Source organism: Oncorhynchus clarkii, chromosome 23 (genome assembly GCF_045791955.1).
Source record: "Oncorhynchus clarkii lewisi isolate Uvic-CL-2024 chromosome 23, UVic_Ocla_1.0, whole genome shotgun sequence".
Lineage (NCBI taxonomy): Eukaryota > Metazoa > Chordata > Actinopteri > Salmoniformes > Salmonidae > Oncorhynchus > Oncorhynchus clarkii.
This window is the reverse complement of record NC_092169.1, coordinates 39,575,096-39,598,249: the sequence shown is the minus strand read 5'-3', so window position 1 is coordinate 39,598,249 and position 23,154 is coordinate 39,575,096. Positions and strand designations below refer to the sequence as shown.

Genomic DNA, 23,154 nt, shown 5'->3' with positions numbered 1-23,154 from the left:
GTTACGTCATCAAACGTCACGTAAACACTTTCAGCTGGGTCTTTTTGCTAGCAGCAGAACACTCGCTAGCTTGATCAGATTCGTAGTATTGTATTCTTTCTGATCTGTCATCTCACCAATACCGAATGATAGTTTGACTGCTATCGGATATTACCAAAACTCGAGTTAAATTGACAGATTGGAGGAATCTCTCGATTGTTTCGTTATACGTTTAGCTGGTTAGCTAGCTAAAGTAGCTTATAGCTAGATAGTTTATAACGTCGGAAAGAGACGATGAGACGTTAAACGAGAAGTAACTTGTTTACTGACATAATCTGCATACATACTAGGATAGTGACAGTTAATGCTAAATTATCAAGACTAACCAGTCAAGGGTTGTTTCCTTGCTAACCAAAGAAGCTGTTCAACAAGCTAACAACCAGATAAGATCAGAATGCCCTGACTGGTCGTGCGGGGAAAGCTCTGCTGTACGTACGAAAATAGATTTTTGCTCGACCAAAAGTTGTGAGGGAGAGGAGTCGTTCCTTTACATCCGAACGTGCTCAGAGTCTTCTTTGTAACCAAAACAACCCACTGACAATCGTCTGCCAAATGTTGACGGAAAACAGGTGAGTGTTTTTCTTACAAAAATACCTTATTTGTATTTAATAAGGATCCTCATTAAATGTGTTCCCTCAGGCCACTACTCTACAACCACATATATACAATGCAAAATCCATGTGTGTGTGTCTCTTCCGTCCCTGCTGTTCCACAAGGTGTATATTTGTATTTAAAAAAATAATAATCAGATTCTACTACTTGCATCAGTTAGCTGATGTTGAATAGAGTTCCATGTAGCCATGACACTATTTAGTAATGTGCGTCTCTCATAATCTGTTCTGGACTTGGAAGAGACCTCTGGTGGCATGTCTTGTGGGGTATGCATGGGTGTCCAAGCTGTGTGCTAGTAGTTTAAACAGACACCTATGTGCATTCAGCATGTCAACACTTCTTACAAAAACAAGTAATGATGAAGTCAATCTCTCCTCTACTTTGAGCCATAAGAGATTGACATGCATATTATTGTTAGCTCTCCGTGTACATTTAAGGGTCAACTGTGCTGCTCTGTTCTGAGCCAATTGTAATTTTCTTAAGACCCTCTTTGAGGCACCTCACCACATGACTGGACAGTAGTACAGGTGCGACAAAACTAGGGCCTGTAGGACCTGCCTTGTTGATAGTGTTGTAAAGAAGGCAGAGCAGCACTTTATTATGGACAGACTTCTCCCCACCTTAGCTACTGTGGAATCAAGATGTTTTGACCATGACAGTGACAATCCAGGGTTACTCTAAGAAGTTTATTCACCTCAACTTGCTACATTTTTACGTTATTCATTACAATATTTAGTTGAGGTTTATGGTTTAGCGAATTATTTATCCCAAATACAATACTTTTAAATGTTTTTAATATTTAGGACTTTTGCCATTCATTCTGACTGCAGCTCTTTTTTAAGTCTTGAATTGATTTCACTTGCTGTAGTAGCTGATGTGTATAGTGTTGAGTCATCCGCATACATACACATTGGCTTTACTCAAAGCCAATGAATGGCATGTCATTACTAAACATTGAAAAATGTAAGGGGCCTAGACAGTTGCTCTGGGGAATGCCTGATTCTACCTGGATTATGTTGGAGAGGCTTCCATTAAAGAACACACTCTGTGTTCTGTTAGACAGGTAATCCTTTATCCACAATATAGCAGGTGTGTAAAGCCATATCACATACCTTTTTCCTGCAGCAGACTGATCGATAATGTCAAAAGCTGCACTGAAGTCTAACAAAACAACTCCCACAATCTTTTTATAATCACTTTATCTCCCTCCAGGCCTGAGGGCACACACTTTCTTGTAGGCTTAGATTGAAGATATGGCAAATCGGAGTGGCAATATCGTCTGCTATTATCCTTAGTAAATTTCCATCGAAGTTGTCAGACCCAGGTGGCTTGTCATTGTTGCTAGACAACAGTAATTTTGTTCACATTTTCAAATTACAATGCTTGTCTTTCATATTTTGATCAGTTGTACTTGGGTGTTTAGGGTCAGTGTTTGTTGCTGGCATGTCATGACTAAGTTAGCTAATCTTGCCAATTAAAAAAATCATTAAAGTAGTTGGCAATATCAGTTGGTTTTGTGATGAATGAGCCATCTGATTCAATGAATGATGGAGCGGAGTTTCCTTTTTGCCCAATATTTAATTGAAGGTACTCCAAAGTTGTTTTACTATCATTATTTATATAATTAATCTTTGTTTTATAGTATAGTTATTGAAGTACCATTAACCTCGGTGGCCAGTGTTACATTTGTTAATGTTTCAAGTAGGCTAATTGATCTCTCCGCATATCAGTTTAACTTGAACAATATTTCACATGGTTGTTTTCTTCCCAGATAAGTTGTAATACTCATGGCTGAAAATTTGAGCACATGCCTGCTCCTATAACTTAAAATGCTGTGGCTGAGAGCCTCTCTCTCTCCCACACACACACATTGCATTCGGAAAGTATTCAGACCTCTTGACTTTTTCCACATTTTGTTACGTTACAGCCTTATTCTAAAATGGATTAAATATTTGTTTCCCCTTAATCTGCGCACACTACCCCATAATGACAAAGCAAAAACAGATTGATAATTCTTTGCAAATGTATTACAAATCAAAAACTGAAATATCACATTTATGTACAGTACCAGTCAAAGGTTTGGACACACCTACTCATTCAAGGGGTTCTTTGTTTTTACTATTTTCTACGTTGTATGTAGAATAATAGTGAAGACAACAAAACTATGAAATAACACACATGGAATCATGTAGTAACCAAAAAAGTGTTAATTAAATCAAAATATATTTTATATTTGAGATTCTTCAAAGTAACCACCCTTTGCACACTCTTGGCATTCCAAATAATATACAATTTTATTAGTCACATACACATGGTTATTTTTACATTTATTTTACCTTTATTTAACTAGGCAAGTCAGTTAAGAACAAATTCTTATTTTCAATGACAGCCTTAACCGCCTTGTTCAGGGGCAAAACGACAGATTTGTACCTTGTCAGCTTGGGGATTTGAACTTGCAACCTTTCGGCTACTAGTCCAACACTCTAACCACTGCTGTTAGCCGATGTTATTGTGAGTGTAGCGAAGTGCTTGTGCGTCTAGTTCCGACAGTGCAGCAATATCTAACATGTAATCTAACAATTCCACAACAACTACCTAATACACACAAATCTAAGTAAAGGAATGGAATGAGAATATATACATAGATATATGGATGAGCAATGACAGAGTGGCATAGACAAGATGGTATAAAATACATTACTCATCTCATGTATATACTGTAAGATATTATTATTATTATTAAAATGACTAGTGATCCATTTTATTAAAGTGGTCAATGAGTTTGTATGTAGGCAGCAGCCTCTCTGTGTTTAGTGATTGTTGTTTCAGTCTGATGGCCTTGAGATATAAGCTGTTTTTCAGTCTCTTGGTCCCAGCTTTGATTGTACTGACCTCACCTTCTGGATGGAAGTGCGGGGTGAACAGACACTGGCTCGAGTGGTTGTTGTCCTGGATGATCTTTTTGGCCTTCCTGTGACATCAGGTGCTGTAGGTGTCCTGGAGGGCAGACCGCACCACCCTCTGGAGAGACTTGCGGTTGTGGGTGGTGCAGTTGCCGTACTCAGTAGTGATACAGCCCGTAAGGATGCTCTAAATTGTGCATCTGAAAGTTTGTGGGTTTTAGGTGTCCTTTAGTAGTGGTTTCTTTGCAGCAATTCGACCATGAAGGCCTGATTCACGCAGTCTCCTCCGAAAAGTTGATGTTGAGATGTGTCTAATTGAAGTCTGAAGCATTTATTTGGGCTGCAATCTGAGGTGTAGTTAACTATAATGAACTTATCCTCTGAGCAGAGGTAACTCTGGGTCTTCCTTTCCTGTGGCGGTCCTCATGAGAGCCAGTTTCATCATAGCGCTTGATGCTTTTTGCGACTGCACTTGAAGACACTTTCAAAGTTCTTAAAATGTTCCACATTGACTGACCTTCATGTCTTAAACTAATGATGGACTGTTGTTTCTCTTTGATTATTTGAGCTGTTCTTGCCATAATATGGACTTGGTCTTTTACCAAATAGGGCTATCTTCTGTATACCACCCGTTAGTGACACACCGATATTACATTTTTGACCGATATCTGATATTTTCCTTAGCAAAAAAAAACGAAACCGATAACACACATATGGACACAGCTGTCTAAGGCACTGCAGTCCCTGGTTCAAATCCAGGCTGTATCACATCTGGCCGTGATTGGGAGTCCCATAGGGCGGCACACAATTGGTTATTTTGTTGGCATTTACTTATGCCCCCATTACCTGTAAAACAATCAACCTATTTCTTTCACTTACTTGCTGTGCTATTTTGTTGTTCATTTGTTCAGTCGTTTCATTCTCAACCAGGATTTAATCATGCATGTCAAGCAGTGAAGTTTCAGCTCTGTCTGTCCGTTGCGCCTCTTCCTCAGTGCGCACTGTCACTGTCCGTTTCCATCTTGTCCAGCTGCGAATGTAGCATTTCACGGAAACTCTGTTTCTTGTCTGCATTGAAGTAGCGGTCCTTGTACATAGCATCGAACATGGTGGCGACACAGTAAAGAGAGAATTCCACCGAATCACTTGTTCACAGTCTGAGTGGGCAGTTTTTTCGCTGGGGCAAACTTTTGTCAAGGGCAACTGTTTCATTCGCCAATTAGGGCCAGTAGGAACATCCACCTTGTCTGGAAAAGGGGCCATCTTCACTCCATAGAAACTAGCCAGCACTAACGTCGCACACTAGCTGCTAGCTAACTGGTTAGCTTAACATTGGCAAAGTCAGAATGGGCATGCGCACTCCACTGTTGTGACAGAATCGGTGGCGTTAGAATTAGGAATTAGAATACTACACTGAACAAAAATATAAATCAACATGTAAAGTGTTTATTTCATCAGCTAAAAAAAAAGATCCCAGAAATGTTCCATACACACATAAAGCTGATCTCAAATGTTGTGCACATTTGTTTATATCCCTGTCAGTTTTTGTTGAGCAGGTGTTTCAATGCCATGAGTCAGTTGTTTGAATGGAGCTAGCTAGTGTATTCATGTTTCCAAGTTTCAACCATGTTCTCAAATGCCATTGAAATGGCAGCAGTGGTATGACAACCAGCATATTCCTGAGCATGCAATATGACTTTCCTCCGTACGAAATCCTCAACGACCCACTGTGCTGTCAGACTCCGCATGCTCATGGGGCTGATAACGCTGGTCCAAATGTCAGTCGTGAAACTAATAGCAGTGACACCTATTACTGTGCAACTACAGTAGGGCAACATCTGAAAAATAGTACCAACATTTAAACAGTTTAAAAGTCTACCGGTGCTCGACCAGTTGGCGAAAGCCAACATCACCCACGACAGAGAACGGCAATGAATTCCATTATCTTGGCTTTAATAGATTTCGCCTTGGAGTTGTCTCTCTGAAATGTTCTTACTCTTTCAAATGACTGCTTGATCCACACAGCAGATGTGGGCTAGGTTAGGAATGCTGTGTTACACGTGTAGTGCAACATTTTAAGTGGCATCATTATGTCATGTACCTACCTACGTTATATACAAAGATGTTCTCATCTATCTGTGTTATATAGGTATGCACGTCAGCTTTGACATCGTTTTTTCACATCGGCATTAAACTAGACATCGGGCCGATACCGATGTTGGCATTTTTAACTTATATCTGTCATTTCCGATATGTTCACCGATATATCGTGCATTCCTACCATCCATACCTTATCACAACACAACTGATTGGCTCAAACACATTAAGAAGGAAAGAAATTCAACAAATTAACTTTTAACAAGGCACACCTACCTGTTAATTGAAATGCATTCCAGGTGACTACCTCATGAAGCTGGTTGAGAGAGTGCAAATAGTGCGAAACGCTGTTATCAATGCAAAGGGTGGCTACTTTGAAGAGTCTCAAAATATATTTTGATTTGTTTAACACTTTTTGGGGGGGTTACTACATTATTCCATATGTGTTATTTCATAGTTTTGATGTCTTAGTAAAAATAAAAACCCTTCAATGAGCAGGTGTCCAACCTTTTGACTGGTACTGTAAGTATTCAGACCCTTTACTCAGTACTTTGTTGAAGCACCGTTGGCAGCGATTACACCTTTGAGTCTTCTTGGGTATGATGCTACAAGCTTGGCACACTTGTATTTGGGTAGTTTCTCCAATTCCTCTCTACAGATCCTCTCAAGCTCTGTCAGGTTGAATGGGGAGCGTCGATGCACAGCTATTTTCAGGTGTCTCCAGAGAAGTTCGATCGGGTTCAAGTCCGGGCTCTGGCTGGGCCACTGTTACGAATCCCTTTTGGCCCGACAGTCTAGGGGGGATGGTAATGAAATCTACCGTCAAACTCAAGGTTTATTTGAAAACACACGGTAATGGGGGGAAGCAGGAAAATGGGCTGAGCTGGACCCAAGGAAAGAAACAATAAGTATTCAAAAACACCCCTAAGCTAGACTAGCCTATTTCAACAACAGCTAACTAACTAACCAAAAATACAGTGGGTGGTCCGCCCAGTTCTAACTAGTGTATTTAAGTCTACCTACGGGTAGTGTATGCCCATGGGCGACTTGTCTTGGTTTCCCCTTTTCCCACCAGCAAACAAACGCAAACACCATAACCAAAAACAATACTCACAGGTGAGGACAAAGTGCTATGGAGGTGCTCAAACAAAAGAGAGGTTAATACACAAAGAGAGCGTGAAACACAGAGACCTACAGACATGGCATTTACAGAGAGATTGAGCTCCAGAGCAAACTACTGACAGGGTTTTTAAACCAAGGGAAAGGAACTGTGATTGGGTAGGAAACAGGAGGAGGTGTGTCTTCTGATTGATGATGATTGGATTGGTGACTTGATTGGGGAGTGATGATTTTCACCTTTGAGGGGAGAAGGAGAGAAAAGAACACAGGATACACACACACACAGGATACAGGTATCCGTAACAGCCACTCAAGGACATTATCACCTTTAAGTGCCTTTTGGTAAACTCCAAGCGGGCTGTCATGTGCCTTTTACTGAGGAGTGGCTTCCATCTGGCCACTCTACCATAAAGGCCGGATTGGTGGAGTGCTGCAGAGATGATTGTCCTTCTGAAAGGATCTCCCATCTCCACAGTGGAACTCTGGAGCTTTGTCAGTGACCATCCGGTTGTTGGTCACCTCCCTGACGGGCGGCCAGTTCTAGGGAAAAACACCTGGAATTTTGATTTAATCAATTTTAGAATAAGGCTGTAACGTAACAAAATGAGGAAAAAGTTTAGGTCTGAATACTTTCTGAATGCACTGTACACCCACTTTCTCAATATAGGCCTAATAAAATATGCCATTTAATAGAAGCTTTTATCCAAAGCAACTTACTGTATACATGTTATGTATGAGGGGCCCCAGCAGGAATCGAACTCAGTCCTTGGTATTGCAAGCACCATGCCCTATTGACTGAGCAACACAGGCACAAACTCACTTCCTCCCTCCCTGGCCTCTCTGTCACTGTGTACAGGAAGCGGCGGCGGGGTGGAGACAATGAGGGGGACCAGCTGGCGAAAAGGTCAGGAGGGGGACAGGAGGGTCACGCCCTGGTGTCCAAGCTGGGCCAAGACGTCTGGGACTCTGAGGTGACAGGACACACACACTTGTGATGGTTTGTGCAAAAAGTATTTTCTGTAAGTCATTCCTGTTTTCTCTCTCTGTTCCAGTCGTCCGGCAGTGACAGCAGTAGTGGTATCAGTAGTCCTGAGAGGGCAGGGGGAGGAGCCAGCACCAGCACATGTACACAGAGCCAGAAGAACTGCACTTCCCAGGGTCTCCTCAGTCCCTCGCAAGAAGACCCTTCAATTTCCTCGTTGAGTCTCTATGGCGGCAGCACTCCCTATGACCACATCAACAGTGTTCTGAGGGAGGCCCATTTCAGCAGTCTGCAGACCAGAGGTCAACCAGGATCTACGTGACCTCAACTCACCCCTGACCCATCACTCCTGACCCCCGTTGCCCCAACTGGGCAGGGTCGGTTCAGGTAGAAGTTGCCCGTAGGCTCAAATCTAGAATCAACTTTAGTCAGATTTGTGTCTAGGAGCAACTTCAACCTATTGTCATCCATGACGTGGCAGATGAGGATATACATCCTTTGGGCTCTGGGCCAAATCCATACCATCGTCCCTGTGCCGTACATCTTACATACATGAAGCACACCTACATATCCAATGGCCCGCCCACTGTGGTACTACTATATGCAGTATGTATGTACTCCAGCACTTTACTGAGGGGGTCTACTGCTCTGTGCTAGTCTCCTTAAATGAGTGACTTCTTGTTGGACATTAACATCACCACTGGTGCTATCTACTGACGGACATTTGTAGGAGTGTCTAAAGTGCTTGCTGTATCCTAATTAATAAAGAGAAGCACTTTATTCTGCCTGTTTTTTGTCCAGGCCAATACTCATCATGCTGTTTTGTTTGCAAAGCTGAGTGTGAGTTGGTGTTGATTAGTCACTGTGGTTACCTTCATCCTCCCACCACAAAAAAATGAGGGGACCATGATTACTCACTTGCACAGAAGTATTTTTTCTGTGACAACAGGCCACATTCTCCATTGTTCAGAATGTTCCAATGGAAATGAGCTTTTTGTTTCTCCCGTTCTTGATAGAGGAAACTGTTGAGTGTGAAAAACTCAGCATCATTGCAGTTCTTGACACAAACCGGTGCACCTGACACCTTCTACCATACCCCGTTCAAAGGCACTTAAATCTTTTGTCTTGCCCATTCACCCTCAATGGCACACATACACAATCCATGTCTCAAGGCTTAAAAATCCTTCTTTAACCTCTCCTCCCCTTCATCTACACTGATTTAACAGGTAACATCAATAAGGGATCATAGTTTTCACCTTGTCAGTCTGTCATGGAACGAGCAGGTGTTAATGTTTTGTACACTCAGCGTACTTGTTAGGTAATGACATCTGTGCTGCTCATGACTACCAAATGTTATGTATTAGAATTGTATCTTACAATACCATTCGAATAACTTGAGTTGTACTTTTGTAATGTTAGTTAACCTGACCCAGAATTCCAGACAAACTGACCTTCAACTAAACAGCCTCTGGTAGAACACAAAAAAAGCAAGGGTTTTTATAAGATACAGGACTGCATTGCAAGAATGTGTAAGATACTAACCCCGGCCCACTTCCATTTAAAACATACCAAATTCCATGTATTTTCCAATAGAGAGAGTCAGGGAGATGTTTTCCCACTAGTCTTTAGGAGTCACTAGGTAGAAGTCTGCCTAAATGATTGACGCCACCTTTGAGCTGCTCTCATGTCTTAATTAAGCATGACTAATGCTGCCTTGGCTCGCTGTTGGTTAAAGCTACTGGTCTATGCAATTTAACCACTATTTAAACGGACTGCTTTTCAATAGTGTTTTATTTGTCCTTTTCATTTTCCACATTCTTGTTAATTTGGCAATAGTTAACATAGTAAAGTGCATCTGGAACATCTTCAAAAGGCCACATGAAAAGTAAGCATGGTCTCTTGAGCAAAATCAACAAAGTATCTCAATTATATAACTTTACACACCGAACATTGTTTTCATGGAAAGAGACACTCGTACACATGAATGTATTGTTCTTATCTGCTTGAAAAATGATATGTACACATTTAACAGTAACAATGTGCCCATATAAATTACGCTTTGTTTGTTCTTGAAAACTACCACTGCACAGACATTGTAGGCCTAAACAAACCAACGTGTCCCTAACAACAAGAGGATAATTACAGAACAGTTGAGACAACATATACTGCTGCAGGCATTGAGGTGGACTTGGGGTATTGAAAACAGTATGGGTAGTAATGGATAATGAAACCTTAACATTATAGTACAACAGACATGATGCCACAAGAACACAGATTTCCACACATAACTATGGAATGTTTACCAACTAACTCAAAGATCAAAACTAGTCCCTCATCTCTGCAAAAGGTTATTGAAAACCTTCAACATAGAGGTCAACTGGCTGATGTTTGATTGGATATTCCCCTAAATCTGCTCTCCACTCAAGGTGGAAAAGGCTTGAATGACTTCCATCAGGAGATGTAGATTACTGTATGTAAGTCCTAGGATGTAGGTTACAGTTTGTGGCCTGGGACGTAAATTACTCTGTCATTCGTGGGACGGCTAATCTGTGCACCTTACACCTCCCATGCCACACGCATGCCTAAACCAGCCTCACATGCCAAATCCAGTGTCATTAAGTCTGTTTGCCAATGTGTGTGTAAAACTGGATCTGTGTGTAGTAGAATCATCTGGAATTAGGTAGATCAGCCTTTCCTTACACAGACAAACGAAACACATGACCAGCATTACACGTAGCAGGTACAGTAGGCGTCAAGATTGAGAACATGATTCTCAACACACCACAGACAGACATCCATCCTAAGACTCAGTCTCAGACAGCCGGTCCTGGCATATCTCTAAAGGCAATTTGGCTGCTCCCCCTCCAAACACCTCCACATCACTGTCCAGCCAGGACACCACGTTCCCGGGGGTATAGGAGGAACAGTTGGCCATGGTAAGGATGTCGGCTGGCTTCAGGACCTTGTCCCAGATGTTAACCTGGCTCAGCTCACCCACAAAGGCCTGTGTGGCGTCAAAGCGCCCGCCCACCATGTCCTGTTGAGGCCATAAACAACAGGCCTCGTTAAAAACAACAACATATCACTGTGTGGACTGCCAGGCTGAGCCAGACAAACTTGACCTGTCTGGTCTCTACTTTATTCGCTCTAAAAAAAAATGTTAATTTATTTTCTCATGTAACTGATCTTTAGGATTTCTGTTAGCGATGGGGCCTTTCAAATTTGGTCTACACTCTAGAGCCTATAGCTCAGTACTCATGGCCATGGCTAAGAACCTGTACCATTCAAATCTGAAAACCTGATGTGCTTTTGTAAACCAAGAGTAAAATAGGCTAAATATTTCCCATTCAAATATGTAAATGTGTATCCTACAGATAAGGGGCGCTAGTCAGCAGACTCACTTGTTCCTGCCCCAGTATGATGGCTCCTCCAGGCTTGATGCGGTGCCAGGGAGCCAGGTTATCCCCTGCCCCCAGCTTCTGACCATCCTGGTAGGCTTCCCATAGACCATCCCTGGTGGTCCAGGTGATACAGATGTGTTGCCACCTCCCATCACGCACTGATAAAGGTAGCTGAGCCACCTGGACAGGTAACATAGGAGAGGAGTGTAAGGTAGGTACAGATGCTTACAAACAGAAAGGAGAAATACACATTAGATTGAGGAAGGTTAGGATTTGGTAAAGCTGGTAAAAAAAATAAAAATCAGCAACCTCATTAAAGCCAGATCTAATTTAAAACAAAGACTCCTGTCAATAACGGTAAGCTCTCCCACAGATCAGCGATACTGAGAATCACTGAGTCATTTAGAGTGCCCTTACCTTGTCATTGATGAGCAGCTCTATGGGGTTGTTGCCCCACTCCATGAGGACAATCTCATTGGCCTGTCCTGGCACCCCATAGGAGAAGGGGGTGCCTATGCCAGGGCCGGCGCTGGACCGCAGCCACATGCACAGAGTGAAAGAGTACATCTCAGGAAGGCTCTTGGCCATGCGGCCGTACAGATAGTTCGTACGCAGGGGGAGGACCAGCTTAAACTGCTCGGGGGACTTGAACCCACTGCCACCTACAGAGAGAATAATGGGAGAGTTGTCTATGAAGTCACTTATACACAAATTACGAGAACAAAATGAACATTTGTCAGATTTGATCTAAAGCCTCAGTTGTTTACTGCAGTGGGGTACAGTATGTGAGTGGCAGTAATTGGGTCAGTTAGTGGGATAGTTGATAGAATGAATGACTCATTGTGTTTACAATGTGTGAGTCTCCCGGTTTGTGCTGCAGGTGTGTACTACTGTCATCGGATTGTGTACACAGACATATGTTTGTGCGTACGTGAGTATGTCTGTATGCGTCTGTCATATCTTTCCTTTTCCAGTGATTTACCTTTCTCCAGCTCATTGATCCTGGTCAGCAGGGAGTTGAGGGTGCTCTCTGTCTTCTGCCTGTGGGCTGTGGTCTCGTTGTAGAGCAGAGACTTCTCTTCCTCCAGGTTGTTGACCTTACTGAGCAGCTGTTTTTCCAGGTCTCCCAGCCTGTGCTGCAGCAGGTCTCGCAGCTCGCTGGGGAACAACGCTCCCGACATGTTTGCTCTCTGCTGCTGCTGCTGCGGGGACAAGATGGAGACGTCATTAGACAATTAAATAAGTGGAGACAATACAAGATGGTCACAGACAAATAGTGGAGGTTAACGCAGACAGTCTGTGGAGGTTGATAGACCAGGTCAATTTGTATTGAGGTCTGAGATGCGCTGCTTCCCGTCTCTTATGTTTGTCACCTATTTAATGGGTGTAATTTTCAAAGATCATTGGCTGAGTGGAAATCGGCTACACTGTGTGTAGGCCAGTATGTTATCAGAAGGCCTAGGAGTTGTTTTCCTGGCCACATGACTCTGGCCCCTTATTGTAAATCATGGAGAACATTGGGTCTCTCCAATTGTTTCACCAGTTTCCAAAGCCTGTTAATGCATAATGAGCTTAAACACCATCTACTGTGTGGTTTAGCTTGATACCGTCATGCGTTTGTTTCCCAATGTACTTTTACTGCATGACCTAATGGGGATTACCTGTGGTTCAGGAAGCTCTAAACTAACAGATGGTACTACACCTACACAAGCTAGGATTGGATTTACTGAACTTGTGTTTCGATCTGGAATGAAACAGCTCTGCAAGAGACCTACATATCCCAAGAAACACATTATATCCTTGGTCATTTGAATGAGCTGCTTTTATTAAGAGCTGATGCATTTGTTGAGTAAGGTGACATAGGGAACTTAATCACTGGAAGGTAAAGGAGATAAAATGTTAATCCATTTAGGGTATGCCTCCACATGGTGGCAAAAATAGAATATTATAGGCCACAGGCCAAAATGGGAGAAAATTTAATGGCCACAAAGTTGACCACAGCAACAGGTGTTCACTTTGGACTCAATTACTTAATAAGCAGACAATCATGCAAGGGGCAACAACTTTAAACATTAGGCCTATTTCAGATGCCAAAGAGTAATTTATGGTTACTGTCCCGTGTCTTACCTCTAGGTTCTCCAGTCGGTCTTTCAGACTCTGCATGGTCTTACCGAGGTTGTCGATTGTATCATTGGGATCTCTGGGTAAATCTCCCATTGTGTTCTGATTATTTTTGTTTTTACTCCAAGATCCACCACTTTCATACTTCCCTTCCTCGGAGGCTGACTCGCAGAGGGAGAGCTTGGTGGTCAGCTCGTTTATGGTCCCAAGTTGGTTGACTATCGTCTCTTTCTGTTGGAGAACCGTTTCACGGAGCTGCATGACTGTGTTCCTCAACACTTCCTCCTGAGCTGCCGTGTTTGGTTCGGGAACTACCGGGACCAAACAAGTGTCCGCGCCAACCGTCATGGATCGGCATAGGAACCGGGCTCCCGTATCCGGATTGTCATCCTGTCCACGCACAAGCTTCTCATAGCCCAGTCCCAGTGCGTAAAAACACAACAATCTCAAAAGAGATAACATACCAGGGCAGTATTTTGGTCGTTAATCTTTAGTGAAATAACGGGTGGCGCCTAACCGATTATTATGCCTTTCAAATCCGGTGCGTAAAACACGCCGAGAAAGCGGTAATCTACTCGGAATACCATAGTCAATCTCGAATTAAACGATATATATTGTTTCAAAACGTTATCATTCCATACAAAGTACAATTTTGACAAGTAAAATTTAGGCGATGGTAAAACCACATGAGTCTGGGTTAACGCTCAAAGTTTCCATGCCTTCAATCCGCATTTAATGGTGCTTTAAGGACAGCGACCATGAGTTAAGAAGATTACTGTCTGATGTATGGCGCGATTGGATTGGTTGTAGTATGTTGCCATAACTACAGTCCGTATAGGTAGGTTCTGTATGATGGACAAGTCATTTTTGAGTTGTATCTAACTGGTACTGTATGATCATTGACCAATCAATTGAAATAGATGCTATAACAATGTCCAATATTCCATATCTTTATAAAAACTACAGTATTAAATAAATTAGGGAAAGGCTTCACACATGGTTCAGATCCAACAAGGTAGGTGGGATTTCCACTAGATAGCCAATTTTGACTTCGTGGCTCAGCTATATCGTAAAAATTCATTAAAACATAAATGAGCTTTATGGTCTTAATTTAAGGTTAGGCATAAGGCTACCAGTGTGGTTAAGGTTAGGGTTTAATGTTAGGTTGAAAATCAAAGTTTGAGAAGAGAAATTGTAGAAATAGGCAGGCATTATACATTTGTGGCTGTGGTAACTAGTGAGCACTCTGACACCACCAATGGAAAGATCCAGAACCGCCTGGCATGATATACTAGACACTGAAAGGAAGATGATGGAAAGGAGGAGAGCAAAGTTGATGGAATGATGAAAATGGAGGTGAGTAGAGTTGACAAGGAAACAGATGTCTAACAGGACCAAATAAGGATATCAATTGTTGCTGTTTTATCATTGCCATCATGCACACCGATTAAGTCAGCCTGCCCTGGTCTCAAAGACATAGTACATGTAAATCCGGGACACTCAAATTAGTAAGATTTGTTACAGTTTGGTATGGTGAAATAAGACGGAAGGTTTCTTAAGGCAAAAACGGAGGGAGGTTGGTTGGGCATATAACGCTACTACTTAGCATGTTGTTAGCTAACCCTTTCCCTAACCTTAACTGCAACCCAACTCATAACCTTATCCCTAACCCGAGCATAGAAAACGTTAGCCAGCTAGATAATGTTAGCCACCTAGGTAACGTTACCCACAACAAATTGGAATCATATCATACATTTTGAAAATTGGTAACATATTCTACGTCTTGCGAATTCGTAACATATTGTATTACTTCCAAATCCGTAACATATATGAATTGTAAATCTTAACATATCATACGAAATGGGTGATGGACATCCACAAATTAATACGTAACATATACTAAAAGGAGTGTCTCGAATTTACATACAGAACAATATAAAATGCTCTGAGACCAGGTTGGCCCTAAGAACACTTGGTGTCAACCAATGTTCATGATAAAGGATGTGCAGGTAAACAATTAGTAGCATCACCTTCGTGGTCTGACTGAAATCTGGAAGACAGTAGCATCTAAACAGCAGGCGAGATGAGCACTGAGAGGAAGACGGGAAGCTCTGTACCACAGTGGGGTTGGCTTTTGATATGGCATCGAAAACGGTCACTTAACAGCCAATTAGTGATTTGTGACACAGTTCGGTATACTGACACAGGGGTGCAAAGCTCAGCTGGTGAAAATATAATCTATTTGTGTGTGTGCGTGTATACAGTACCGGTCAAGGGTTTTTCTTTATTTTCTACATTGTAGAATAGTGAAGACATCAACTGAAATAACACATAGTAGTACCCAAAAAAGTGTTAAACAAATCAAAATATAGTTTATAGCTTCGGAAACTATTGGCATTCTCTCAACCAGCTCCAATGAGGTTGTCACCTGGAAAGCAATTATGTTAAAAGGTGTGCCTTGTTAAAAGTTCATTTGTGGAATTCCTTTCTTATTTTACTAGGCAAGTCAGTTAAGAACAAATTCTTATTTTCAATGACGGCCTAGGAACAGTGTGTTAACTGCCTGTTCAGGGGCAGAACGAAAGATTTGTACCATGTCAGCTCGGGGATTTGAACTTGCAACCTTCCGGTTACTAGTCCAACGCTCTAAGCACTAGGCTACCCTGCCACTCCTTCTTAATGCATTTGAGCCAATCAGTTGTGACAAGGTAGGGGTGGTATACATAAGATAGCCCTATTTGATAAAAGACCAAGTCCATATTATGGCAAGAACAGCTCAAATAAGCAAAGAGAAACAACAGTCAATTATTACTTTAAGACATGAAGGTCAGTCAATCAGGAACATTTCAAGAACTTTGAAAGTTTCTTCAAGTGCAGTTGCAAAAACCATCAATCGCTATGACGACACTGGCTCTCATGAGAATCGCCACAGGAAATAAATGCTTCACAGAGTTCAAGTAACAGACACATCTCAACATCAACTGTTCAGAGGAAACTGTGTGAATCAGGCCTTCATGGTCAAAGTTTTCTTTCTGCAAAGAAACCACTACTAAAGGACACCAATAATAATAAGACTTGCCAAAAAACATGAGTAATGGACATAAGACCGGTGGAAATCTGTCCTTTGGTCTGATGAGTCCAAATTTCAGATTTTTGGATCCAACAGCCGTGTCTCCGCATCTGTGGTTCCCACCGTGAAGCATGGAGGAGGAGGTGTGATGGTATGGAGGTGTTTGCTGGTGACACTGTTAGTGATTTATTTAGAATTCAAAGGCACAATTAACCAGCAAAGGCTATTTGACCAAGAAGGAGAGTGATGGAGTGCTGCATCAGATGACCTGGCATCCACAATCATCCGACCTCAACCCAATTGAGATGGGGTGGCTACTTTGAAGAATCTAAAATATATTTGTTTAACACTTTTTTTGTTACTACGTGATGTGTGATGTTACTATATATGTGTTATTTCATAGTTCATAGTGTTGATGTCTTCACTATTGTTCTACAATGTAGAAAATAGTCAAAATAAAGTAAAACCCTTGAATGAGTAGGTGTGTCCAATATATGTGTGTATATATAGTGCATTTGGAAAGTATTCAGACCCCTTGACTTTTCCAATTTTTTAACGTTAGCTTTATTCTAAAATGGATTAAATATTTTTTTTTACTCATCGATCATCAAATGAAATGATGAAGCAAAAACAGATTTTTATAAATTATTGCAAATGTATTAAAAACAAAAGCTGAAATCACAAGTATTCGGACCGTTTACTCAGTACTTTGTTGAAGCACCTTTGGCAGCGACTACAGCCTCAAGTCTTCCTGGGTTTGACCCTACACGCTTGGCACACCTGTATTTAGGGAGTTTCTCCCATTCTCTGCAGATCCTCTCAAGCTCTGTCAGGTTGGATGGAGAGCATCGCTGCACAGCTATTTTCAGTTCTCTCCAGAGATGTTAGTTTTGGTTCAAGTCCGAGCTCTGGCTGGGCCACTCAAGGACATTGACATTGAGATGACATTGAACATACTTTGGCATTGAACATACTTTGGTGCAAAAAGTGCAAATCAATCCCAAAACAACAGCAAAGGACCTTGTGAAGATGCTGGAGGAAACAGGTACAAAAGTATCTATATCCACAGTAAAACGAGCCCTATATTGACATAACCTGAAAGGCCCCTCAGCAAGGAAGATGCCACTGCGCCAAAATTGCCATAAAAAAGCCAGACTACTGTTTGCAACTGCACATGGGGACAAAGATCGTACTTTTTGGAGAAATGTCCTCTGGTCTGATGAAACAAAAATAGAACTGTTTGGCCATAATGACCATCGTTATGTTTGGAGGAAAAAGGGGGAGGCTTGCAAGCCGAAGAACACCATCCCAACCGTGAAGCACGGGGGTGGCAGCATCATGTTGTGGGGGTGCTTTGCTGCAGGTGGGCCTGGTGCACTTGACAAAATAGATGGCATCATGAGGGAGGAAAATTATGTGGATATATTGAAACAACATCTCAAGACATCAGTCAGGAAGTTAAAGCTTGGTCGCAAATGGGTCTTCCAAATGGACAATGACCCCAAGCATACTTCCAAAGTTGTTGCAAAATGGCTTAAGGACAACAAAGTCAAGGTATTAGAGTGGCCATCACAAAGCCCTGACCTCAACCCTAAAGAAAATTTGTCGGCAGAACTGAAAAAGCGTGTGCGAGCAAGGAGGCCTACAATCTTGACTCAGTTACACCAACTCTGTCAGTAGGAATGGGCCAAATTTCACCCAACTTATTGTGGGAAGCTTGTGGAAGGCTACCTGAAACGTTTGACCCAAGTTAAACAATTTAAAGGCAATGCGACCAAAAACTGAGTGTATGTAAACTTCTGACCCACTGGGATTGTGATGAAAGAAATTAAAGCTGAAATAATTATCTCTACTATTATTCTGACATTTCACAATCTTAAAATAAAGTGGTGATCCTAACTGACCTAAAACAATTTTTACTAGGATTAAATGCCAGGAATTGTGAAAAACAGAGCTTAAATGTATTTGGCTAAGGTGTATGTAAACTCCCAACTTCAACTATATATAGCCTTTCCAAATCATGTCTTATCATTTTGAATTTACCACAGGTGGACTTGGACTCCAATCAAGTTGTAGAAACAGCTCAAGGATGACCAATGGAAACAGGATGCACCTGAGCTCAATTTCGAGTCTCATAGCAAAGGGTCTGAATACTTATGTAAATAAGATATTTCTGTTTTTTTTTAAATTATATATTTGCAAAAATGTCTAAAAACCTGTTTTTGCTCTGTTATTATGGGGTATTGTGTGTAGATTGAGGGGAAAAAATATTTGATCCATTTTAGAATAAGGCTGTAACGTTACAAAATGTGGAAAAAGTCAAGGGGTCTGAATACTTTACGAATTGCATTGTATACACACTACACACCATGACCAAATGTATGTGGACACCTGCTCTTTGAACATCTCATTCCAACAACATTGGGATCAATATGGAGTTGGTCCCCCCTTTACTGCTATAACAGCCTCCACTCTTCTGGGGAAGCTTTCAACTAGATGTTGGAACATTGCTGCGGGGACTTGCTTCCATTGGCTGGCTCATGGTCGGCGTTCCAATTCATCCCAAAGATGTTCGATGGGGTAGAGGTCAGGGCTCTGTCTCGACAAACCATTTCTGTTTGGACCTCTTTTTGTCCACAGGGGAATTTTCATTCTGAAACAGGAAAGGGCCTTGCCCAAACTGTTGCAACAAAGTTGTAAGCAGAGAATCATCTACAATGTCATTGTATGCTGTAGCGTTAACATTTCCCTTCACTGGAACTAAGGGGACTAGTGTTGGGGTTCATTCCTTGTTCCTTGTCAATCATTGGCTCATTGGTGAAATAAGCATTCATACAATATCTTTAATTAAATCAGTCAAAAACCTTTATTAATGCAATTGCAGACAGAAGTTGACAACAGGAACATAGCACGCATGTTTCCGAGTAAGTTCTGCAAAATAGAAAAGGGTCCAAGTTGTTTTATTATGCCTGCAGTCATATCTTAGTGATGTCACTGCCTACGTCATTACCTTCTACTCCTGAAACCAAACCCATACCTACACAGCTATACAAACAAGAGTTTCAGTGTTATCTAAATATCTTAGTGATGTCACTGCCTACGTCATTACCTTCTACTCCTGAAACCAAACCCATACCTACACAGCTATACAAACAAGAGTTTCAGTGTTATCTAAAGGCTCAGCAGTAAATGTCCACTCCCCAAGTTGATTTATAGTGGAATGTCTGACTAGTCTCTTATCTCTTACACTCCCCTGCAGAGTTCTGTCTCACAGTCACACATCTCTCAGACCATTTCTTTATAAGAGGCAGAGACTGGAAATACTGTGGTACAATATTAAACATTATAATTAATATATATTGTTAATCTGCAGTATAGGACCCTATACATGTAAGGAGGGAGGGGTCTTATAACCCCTCCCCTTCTATTAATACAACATAAGCATAATCAATTATTATAATACATCAAACATTTGGTATAGCCCCTATCATGACCCCAAGGTGAACCCGACACTAGCCCGAACCCTGCAAAACAGCCCCAGACCATTAGTCTAGATTACATTTTGGATTGGAGATGTTTATGGCTGCGATCCCTGTACAGGGATCAACATCAGGGGAAATTTCAGAGTGACGTCGTAACATTAAACATTCTTGACAATGCAAGTGTCTTACATCCTTCAAAAGATTAGCATATTGGTAATCAAACTACATTTTCCTATTTAAAATAGCTATTACAGAGAACAAATACCATGCTTTTGTTTGAGAAGAGCAATCAACAACAGAAACATTTTCCGCCATGACAGTTTTTACACATTCACATCTGAAGGTAAAATTATGACTTTACATTCTGATATCCTGCTCTTATTTCTCTTCCTGAGGGTCCCAGTGATCAAATGAAGTGCCGTTTTCTTTGATAAAATCAATTTTTATAGCCTAAATCAAAACATTTTGTAACCCGTTTGTACCGTGAATTCCATCTCTATCAATTTTTTATGGAGCATTCGACGTAATTACACACAGTAAACAATCGTTTATCTAGTCATGTTTGGTTTCAGTGCATTCCTCTGGATGTTTGCAACACAGCCAAACCTCTGTTTTTTTTGCTGGGAGTATTGACCGAAGTGAACTGATTTGAAGACAACGAGCACCAATCATTTTAGTGAAGCTTTGTTGATGGACTGTATTTCTGCCCAATGACCACAGATCTTCTTTAAATCTAGCTGGGTAGATAGCCAATGAGCTGAGGTAAACGCCAGTATGTAATGGTTTTGGGTTGGACCACCATTCCTTGTTTGTAATCGCACGTGTAACGAACTCCATTCTTGCCTTGACGATCAGAGGAGTTGCTGTGAGGCTTGTTACGTGCAGCAGTATTTTGGAAAGTTGTATTTTCAACGATTTCATTGAAGATATCATGGCGAATAAATCAGCAAAAGCGAAGTCAAAGTCTAAAGTGAAAGTGAAAAAGTGAGACAGATTTTTTGTTTGAGGAATCTTTGAGTGTTATGATTCAAACAGGAACTGAGGAGCTGTTTCTGCAAGGAGAGGACGTACTTCTGGACGGGTAAGTGCTAATGCCGTTTTATGAAATATAAATATATATTTTTTGCAAAAAAAATAAATATATATATATTTTTGACAATTTGCAATGAAATGTGTGTGTGTGTGTGTGTGTGTGTGTGTGTGTGTGTGTGTTGGTTTGTTTGTGTGTGTGTGTGTATATATATATATATATATTTTCCATGTCAGATTATATTTTCCATTTTTTTATTCAAATGGAATGGAGTAGAACAATACATATCTGTTTATTTTATGTGATGATAAAAGGCTAATACAATACAAATATTTTTTAAATGTTTTCTTTCACAGTGATAGCGACTCTGACTGGGAGCCCCCGGTGCCAAGCTGCCCGCTCTACCTCTGCCCCCAGTGGTGTTCATATGCCACAGTTCATTACTGCAGGCATGACTGTGCCTCAGGGCCAAAAGGGCACAGCATGGAGGCGTCATTGTGTTCTGTGTCGCATGAACTGCACCACTTGTTCAGTTTGCCTCTGCTTTACATCAGAAAGAGACTGCTATGGGACATGGCACAGGCAGCAAAATATTGTGTTGAGGACTTACAAAGGGTGTACTGTTTTTTTTTAAATATTTATTTTCTAATATTTTTTAAAACATTTTTGTTTTGTTTTTGTGTGTGTTAGAATTACTTTTTGATATGTTGTATATAGTTATAGTTCATTTCACCAATTCGGCCACTTGGGTACATTTGGGCAACTTGTGTGGGACACCTGGGTGACCATGCTAAATGTCATGTAGCTCACCCATTCCTGAAGTTATCAGTCTGAAACTTTGCACACCTACAGTTGCCCTCTTGTGTTATCCATCAAAATTATCTCCAGCATCCTCCTGACTGTGTGGCTATTCCAGTACATGTGAAAGATGATGCTACAACAATAAAAAACAGAAAACGTATGCTCTTTCTTTCTCTTTTCTTCCACCAGATCTACTGTGTTATTCTCCTACATTCAATTAACATTTTCACAAACTTCAGAATGTTTCCATTCAAATGATACCAAGAATATGCATATCCTTGCCTCTGGGGCTGAGCTACAGGCAGTTAGATTAGGGTATGTCTTCAGGCGGAAATTGAGAACAAAGGGATGCAGCCATAACAGGTTAATATGAGTCTAGAAGGAGAGTTTACAGTCTAACCAGACACCTAGGTATTTGTAGTTGTCCACATATTCTAGGTCAGAACCGTCCAGAGTAGTGATGCTAGTCAGGTGGGAGGGTGCGGGCAGTAATCGGTTGAAGAGCATGCACTTAGTTCTACTTGCAGTTGAAGGAGTGTTGTATGGCGTTGAAGCTCGTTTGGAGGTTTGTTAACACAAAGAAGTGCCAGATGTATACAGAATGGTGTCGTCTGTGTAGAGGTGGATCAGAGAATCAATAGTAGCAAGAGCTCCATTATTGATATATACAGAGTAAAGAGTCGGCCCGAGAATTGAGCCCTTTGGCACCCCCATAGAGACTACCAGACGTCTGGACCACAGGCCCTCTGATTTGACACACTCTATCTGAGAAGTAGTTGGTGAACCAGGCAAGTCAGTCATTAGAGAAACCAAGGCTGTTGAGTCTGCCGATAAGAATGTGGTGATTGACAGAGTCGAAAGCCTTGGCCAGGTCAATGAATACAGCTGTACAGTATTGTCTCTTATCGATGGCGGTTATGATATCGTTTAGGACCTAAAGCGTGGCTGAGGTGCACCGATGGCCAGCTCGGAAACCAGATTGAATAGCGGAGATCACCAAGATGGTATCACCAAGATGGCATAGCAGTCAGACGTCTTTTGTCCTCGTCTTGTCGTGTCCCGTATATATATATATATATATATTTACAACTTTCTTCGCATACCTTTTTATATATATATATTTTATTTTCCATAAACTCATCTTCAAAACACTCTCCTGCAACCCGCCTCACCAATTTATATATGAAAAAGAAAGTATTATTTACCTCAAATCTGTAATCCTCCATAGAAGCTAACCAGAAGCTAGCCTGAAGCTAACCAGAAGCTAGTTAGCTTCTTTACTGGCTAATCGTTAGTATTCAGCTAACCACGGTTTGTGGTCATCAGCTATCCTTTAGCTCGAAAATCTATCGCCAGTTTTGTCTGGCGCGGCTCGGACCGGAACATACCGGACCTATTTTTCTCTCCATGTCCCCGGATTTCAACCGCAAGCTCTGGACATTTATACCGGGATCTCGCAGCTAGCTAGCTGCTATCCGTGTGACTATCGACTTACGT

The 23,154-nt window shown here is 41.4% G+C and overlaps 2 protein-coding genes across 2 annotated transcripts; one reads left to right on the top strand and one right to left on the bottom strand.

The window, feature by feature from the left end:
* Window positions 1–22: 22 nt before the first annotated feature.
* Window positions 23–8,562, top strand: LOC139381870 (protein VCF1-like). Its single transcript, XM_071125695.1, has 3 exons — window positions 23–608; window positions 7,627–7,741; window positions 7,823–8,562. The coding sequence occupies exons 1-3, from the start codon at window positions 592–594 to the stop codon at window positions 8,072–8,074; spliced, it is 384 nt and encodes a 127-aa protein (XP_070981796.1). The 5' UTR covers window positions 23–591; the 3' UTR covers window positions 8,075–8,562.
* Window positions 8,563–9,528: 966 nt separating this feature from the next.
* Window positions 9,529–13,820, bottom strand: LOC139381648 (neuronal pentraxin-2-like). The gene is made up of 5 exons (XM_071125329.1): window positions 13,281–13,820; window positions 12,136–12,355; window positions 11,571–11,815; window positions 11,154–11,333; window positions 9,529–10,789 (listed from the first exon to the last, which is right to left on the bottom strand). The coding sequence occupies exons 1-5, from the start codon at window positions 13,734–13,736 to the stop codon at window positions 10,553–10,555; spliced, it is 1,338 nt and encodes a 445-aa protein (XP_070981430.1). The 5' UTR covers window positions 13,737–13,820; the 3' UTR covers window positions 9,529–10,552.
* Between the last annotated feature and the right edge of the window lie 9,334 nt (window positions 13,821–23,154).

Coding starts and splice junctions, on each gene's coding strand:
- LOC139381648 (XM_071125329.1), bottom strand. CDS start 13,736: ATGTTATCTCTTTTGAGATTGTTGTGTTTTTACGCACTGGGACTGGGC. Junction 11,816..12,135: donor GATCAATGAGCTGGAGAAAG/GTAAATCACTGG, acceptor TTCTCTCTGTAG/GTGGCAGTGGGTTCAAGTCC. Junction 11,334..11,570: donor AGCTGCTCATCAATGACAAG/GTAAGGGCACTC, acceptor TTACCTGTCCAG/GTGGCTCAGCTACCTTTATC.
- LOC139381870 (XM_071125695.1), top strand. Junction 7,742..7,822: donor AAGACGTCTGGGACTCTGAG/GTGACAGGACAC, acceptor TCTCTGTTCCAG/TCGTCCGGCAGTGACAGCAG.